Genomic DNA, 5,741 nt, shown 5'->3' on the forward strand with positions numbered 1-5,741 from the left:
ATCTGCCCTGAAATTAGCCTTTCAGGTAGCGGAGTGGCTACTTTTTATACATCCATGAGTGCCTACCACCGATGTTATGCCTGCTAGTACCCTTGTCGAATATGAAGAAGTTTCTTATTTCCTAGTATAGTTATAGGGGATACACATTGTTTTAAACTGCTAAAATAGTATCTCATAATGCACAGTCTCTGCCATACCAACAGACTGAGCCGGTTAACATCCATGCCTGAGCCTCATGGGTGTATTAAAAAAAAACCTGAGCCTATGTGCCATGGATGTATTAAAAGAACGCTATGTGCCCATAGACAGTATATAAACGTGCCATATGAGCCTATGGGGAGGAGAAGCCTGAGAGGCTAAATTGAGGATTTCAAAACATCACAGCACACGTCAACTGTACGTCACGAAAGAAACCAGGAAGTGATAGTCAGTAGTACGTGGCCTTATCATCTTGGATCATAGAAACTGAACAGCAGCTCCGGTTCATTGCAAAAATGGTAGAATTATTCATCGTTATCTTGTTTATATAAGTTCTAACTGTGATACAATGATATGCAGTTTGTTTCATCAGCAAAACAATGCGTTTCCGGTGTGAAATTATGCTTTGTGCAGCAATGTATATGCAGACTAGCAGAGCAACGTTAGCTTCTCATGTCAAATCCACTGATTTAGCCGCTCTATTTAAACTAAATTAATACTTCTTTCAACACAAATTAAACGCTATAGACGCGGTACATTGTGGTAGGAAGTTAAACCACAGTTTGGCGGTTATGGAGGTGATGTAGCTTGTCTAACCTGATTGTATCTAAACTCTTTGCTGTGGCTGCAGGAACTCGAGGCTATGACCAGATACACCAGCCCGGTGAACCCGGCTGTGTTCCCCCACCTCACTGTCGTCCTGCTGGCCATCGGCATGTTCTTCACTGCCTGGTTCTTCGTGTATCCTTCCCTGCTTGTTCCACATAACACTATGTATGTGGGTAACATGACAGAAGGGGTCATTAGGTTACTGCAGAATAGCAACCTGCAGTGAAACCGTACAAGATTACGTTAAGGATCATATCAGTGCCTTTACATGCTATAGCCCATCTTACTTCAAGCTAAGTTAGTAGCACAGGTTTGCCATTTCTCATGGAGCACAATAAGTAAAACCATACCATAGGTTTTTAGATATTTGTTCTTTCAACCCTCCATGCACCCACTGGTTCCTCTCATTTGAGTACAATGTGAAATTTAAATGATACATTTGAAATCCACAATTGGAAATAAGACAAAGATGAAATCTAAGTCTGTAATATTTTCAGATGCGGTAAAAAGTTTTACATTATTTATGATAGTAAAACTGGTGTAGTGGACCATGTTTAAATTATACTCAGTTTTTGATTTGTTCATTCATTTTTTATCCCTTTCAATTTCCACTGTGCCTTTTTTAACAGTGGTTTTATGCAAGTGTCATTAAAGAATACAGAATGACGGTACACTAATACTATGATACACTAATGCTATTGTATTATTTATATTATAATAGGCTACACAGCAGGAGGCATTAAACATGTCAAAGAGCAAATTTTGCTGTTGATTGTATTTTCAATGCGCTAGCCCTTAACTTCTCGTCAGCTACGAGGTGACATCAACAAAATACACCAGGGACGTCTACAAAGAGCTGCTGATCTCCCTCGTGGCTTCACTTTTCATGGGCTTCGGTGTGCTCTTCTTATTACTCTGGGTTGGCATCTATGTATGAAGGTACATTTAAAATAGTATTAAGATCTAGTTTTATTTGTAATCACCGACACAGTTTTTTAGTGGTTAACTTTGTTCTCTCTCCTTGTCTTCCTGCAGTTTTGGGTGACTGACTTAAAAGAATATCACACATTCCAGTGGAACAGAGGACATCACACACAACACAGGACTGGATTTAATTGGACTGCACTGACGACATTTTGGGATCACATTGGATTGGTTTTCTTGTCACAAGTAAAGGGGATTTGTAAAACTTTTGGTGTCTTTCTTTGTTTAGCCTGATATCTGCAACAATTACAATAATCCACAGATCTAATAGATTTGAACAATTGTATAAATGGTTGATTAACCGTTTTATTTAGAGGAGACCTGAAGTTCACTGGAACTGGACCTGTTGGATCCTTGATATTAGAATGTTATTTTGACACACTGGAGACTATTTATGGTCTGTTTCACTAGTGGTGCCTAAAACCCCCAATCCCTGATTAATCTTTGTGTTAAAAATAGAGCAGTCTGTTTCACCTTGTCTACAGGATAATACTCCCCTTGTAATGAAGGATGACACCGGGATTAGAGAAGGATTGTTTAATAAAAACAGCAGGAACACAATTCAAAAAGATCCCCATACTCAAAGATAACAGGATTTACATGAAAATTGGCTTATTAAAATGGCATTAACCATGTAAACAGCACATACTAACCTTACATAAAGCAACACAAACCAACAGGTTTCCTGCTTTGCAGGGGAATAACAGAACTATTCCAATATGTTGCATTCTATCTGCAACTCAAATTGATTTACAAAGGCCACATAGATTAACAGACACAATCTTCCTAATTAATACAATACTGCTATGGTTGGCTTATCTGCCACTGTAATCCAATACAACCATCTGCCCACTTGGCTACAAAGAGCCAGTAAACACAAACTGGTTTGAGACTTGGCTTAATCCAGAGCTTTGTTTTTTTTAAATGGAAAAATAGTCCAAAATTCAGAGTTGCTGATGATGATGCCCGGTGTTAAGTCAGAAGGGCCTTTCTTTGCAAAGCCTTTTAAGGTCTTTCTTAAAACTGTCTCTTCTTCACTGACGAGCTCTGGCAAAGGCATCCCGCAACCACAGAGAGTCCTCATACAGCCTTGGGTCTCCCATATACTCTGCTGTTCGTTTGTATAAGTAGTAATACAGCACTGCCGCTGGTAACAGAAAAAAGCACAGTTACTCAATGACTACAGAAAGTGAAAAGTAAAATGTATATCTGAATTGATTAACCAATTACCTGTTCTCTGGAAAACAAACAGAGCTTGAAGACCATCAGTCCAAACAAAATGGTTGGACTCAAGCCATCTAAGGTTCTAGGAAAAAGATAATTATCAGGAGTAGTTTGTGTGGATCAAAATTATCCACAGTTAATCTGATATAGGATGACATTGGTTACATGAATATTTCACTTGATGATGATTCACTTGACTTGATGATAAAATGTAAGTTTTGATTTAGTGTTTGCACAGAGTTGACGTGCAGGTGTCTGTGTTGGTGTGACGAAGCTTACCAACACCCAGCAGTGGAAGCAGATGCTGAGCGTCAGGTAAAGACCAGACAATATCAGCAGAGCCCTGAACCTCTCCAGCAGCAGGGACAGCAGGCCAACCTGGAACACGTAGGTGTTGAACATCATCAGCAGAATGATGATCACGTTGAACAAGATGGCAATGTCCTGGATGCTGTAGACACAGATTTTACTGGTTGATATTTTTGGAATATTGGTTTCTGATGGAGTGAGCAGTGTGTGCTTACTACTTACTACTTTTTCATGCAGCAGTAAAGTGTAAACTAGATACTGACCGTGTCAGAGAAAAGGATATTTTGCAAGACTTGTACATTATTAGTTTTCTAAACAAAGGTCATATAGTAAAAATAAATCAATATAGACCCTGTATGGATGCTGACGACATCTCACAAAAATTAGCTCTGGTTATGACAAGGCTTCATTCACTGACCAGGACATTTTGTAATGATACAGTAATGGGATATAAATGGTTGGTCTAAAATATATCAAAGACATCAGAGCAGCTGAAGCACTGCAAATAATTAAACAATGCAGCAAATGGGAGTTTTGATGATAACCAGTTACTAAAATAGTAGAAGAGCAAATTAATTTCAATTTACAACCCCAAGGATGATAAACCACAATAATGTATGAGTTAAGTCAAATTGGCTGTAAGCATCTGAATAATATAAATCTCTAGCAACTCCTCTAAATGCTGTTTTATTCAACTGGGGATGAGTTTATTAATCAGAAATGACTGCTATTTTCAGCCTTAATTATACTTAGTTTTAGTCCAGCTCTGCCAAATGAGAGCCACAACTTATGTCAAAAGATTCCAGTTTGTAATGGTAAGACGTATAAAATATAATAAATATCAAGTGAAGAAAGAAAGCAAGTCTGCATGTTTGAAGATGTAATCAGACAGTATTTGATATTTTTACTTGATAAAGTTGTAAAGTTAATAACTGTTTTTAATAATGAAATCAATCAGTTGCAATTAATGTTTTTTTTTTTTACTAATTGACTGATGTTAAATCAATAATCATATCAGCATGCAGTTCAGGTACTCACATGAAAAGCACTAGTTGGATGACAGGCGCTCCCCTCAGGAGTTCACTGAAGGAGTTGACGAAGAGGTCATAGGCCAACAGTGTCAGCTGGATCAGCAGCACCAGGGAGTAGTTACTAGTCTGGAGCATCTTCAGGGATGGATTCTGCAAACCACAAAGCTTCACAGTCTATTCGCCTCCTTGCTTCTGGCTGTTTTTCTTTACGCTTGCAATATGCAGGTACTTGATGGTGGTGACACAAGTCTATTTGGTCTAGATTCACGCCCTACTGTACATACTGGAGTACAACAACACTGCACAGGTCTAAAAGCAGGCAGACAGTACTGACTTTATAAAATGTCCATTTCCTTTACATGTTCTATTGCTTTAGGTTGTCTTCACTTCAGTGTGTCCTTCTGTTCATGTTGTCCTTTAGGAGAAAAGTATCTTGGTGAAGATTGCAGGCAGTTCAAAATATCAGATTAAGATATTTTCATATTCTGCATGTTGACATCTTTGATGTGGAAAGTCTGCTCGTCTGCTGCATTTCCTGCTAGGAAGAACAGAAAAGCTGTGAAACAACAGAGACGTTGTCGCATGGTTGGAAGAAAAAGCATTGTGATTTTTTTGTTCTCCTCCGAAGCATATTCACAACTCATATCTTTGCCATGCATCCATCTCCAGTGCGGAGGAGGGTTGTGTATCTTGTCGTCTGTCGCAGATTTAGCAGTAAACCTAATGGAAAGGTCAAAACTGAGATTACAGATTAATACGGACACCACTGTCTCTTTTTCTGGTAACACACTCCCTTCCTTTTTACGCATCTAATCTACCCATGACATGGCAGCCTTAGGTCATTTGGTCCTGGCTTTAGCTAGCTAATCCTGGAGACAGATAATAGAGTAAGCCTACAACTAACTGTTTCACAATCTCATTTCCACAACAAATCACTCTGTTGGCAGTGGCACAGCTCGGATTTTCACTTCGAGGAACTCCCTCCAGTCACGATTGCTACAAACATCACAAGTGTGTTAACGTTATAAATCGGCTTCACAAATACCATATAACACCCACTTACCAAAAAAAAACGTGTAACGAATAAAATACGTCAGCCGGAGCCAAGAAGAATTCCTAAATTGCTCATATTCTACTTTTATCAGCAAACAATGCTACCCACTTGGAGCCTCCACTGCTGCTTTTCAGCATGTATTTCCGTAAATTCCATGGTAACGGTCCTTCTTACCGTAATAACAAATTTATAGGTTCTAGGAATATTCCTCAAAACTATAGAAATTACGGTATATTTCGTCGTTGTATTGATTGTAATGGCCCTATTATGTCCTAAAAGTTACTGAAAGTAACTGCTGTCGAGAAGTGAAAACAATTAATGAACATTTATGG

General features: G+C 38.6%; 2 protein-coding genes across 5 annotated transcripts; one reads left to right on the plus strand and one right to left on the minus strand.

Annotated features, from left to right (window-relative positions):
- The first annotated feature begins 366 nt into the window (after positions 1–366).
- Positions 367–1,999, plus strand: tmem258 (transmembrane protein 258). Its single transcript, XM_031282900.2, has 4 exons — positions 367–497; positions 830–939; positions 1,618–1,746; positions 1,843–1,999. Exons 1-3 carry the CDS (start codon positions 495–497, stop codon positions 1,742–1,744), a joined length of 240 nt encoding a protein of 79 aa, XP_031138760.1. The 5' UTR covers positions 367–494; the 3' UTR covers positions 1,745–1,746; positions 1,843–1,999.
- Positions 2,000–2,313: 314 nt separating this feature from the next.
- Positions 2,314–5,668, minus strand: tmem138 (transmembrane protein 138). 4 transcript variants are annotated; one of them, XM_036003535.1, is made up of 6 exons: positions 5,422–5,668; positions 4,640–4,771; positions 4,363–4,505; positions 3,295–3,466; positions 3,022–3,097; positions 2,314–2,938 (listed from the first exon to the last, which is right to left on the minus strand). In XM_036003535.1, exons 3-6 carry the CDS (start codon positions 4,488–4,490, stop codon positions 2,826–2,828), a joined length of 489 nt encoding a protein of 162 aa, XP_035859428.1. In that variant the 5' UTR covers positions 4,491–4,505; positions 4,640–4,771; positions 5,422–5,668; the 3' UTR covers positions 2,314–2,825. The 4 variants fall into 4 exon arrangements, with proteins under 4 accessions (XP_035859428.1, XP_031138755.1, XP_031138757.1 ...); XM_031282895.2 differs by adding an exon at positions 4,993–5,075 and having other exon boundaries at positions 4,363–4,890; positions 5,419–5,668; XM_031282897.2 differs by having other exon boundaries at positions 4,363–4,890; positions 5,437–5,668.
- Positions 5,669–5,741: the final 73 nt, after the last annotated feature.

The sequence above is a fragment of the Sander lucioperca genome, chromosome 7 (genome assembly GCF_008315115.2).
Source record: "Sander lucioperca isolate FBNREF2018 chromosome 7, SLUC_FBN_1.2, whole genome shotgun sequence".
In the NCBI taxonomy this organism is placed as follows: domain Eukaryota; kingdom Metazoa; phylum Chordata; class Actinopteri; order Perciformes; family Percidae; genus Sander; species Sander lucioperca.

Excerpts from the sequence above, each read along its gene's own strand:
- tmem258 (XM_031282900.2), top strand. Across the intron at positions 940-1,617 it reads TTCACTGCCTGGTTCTTCGT|CTACGAGGTGACATCAACAA; the intron begins GTATCCTTCCCT and ends ACTTCTCGTCAG.
- tmem138 (XM_031282897.2), bottom strand. The coding sequence starts at position 4,490 with ATGCTCCAGACTAGTAACTACTCCCTGGTGCTGCTGATCCAGCTGACA. Across the intron at positions 3,098-3,294 it reads GCTTCCACTGCTGGGTGTTG|AACCTTAGATGGCTTGAGTC; the intron begins GTAAGCTTCGTC and ends TCTTTTTCCTAG. Across the intron at positions 2,939-3,021 it reads GTTTGTTTTCCAGAGAACAG|CGGCAGTGCTGTATTACTAC; the intron begins GTAATTGGTTAA and ends TTCTGTTACCAG.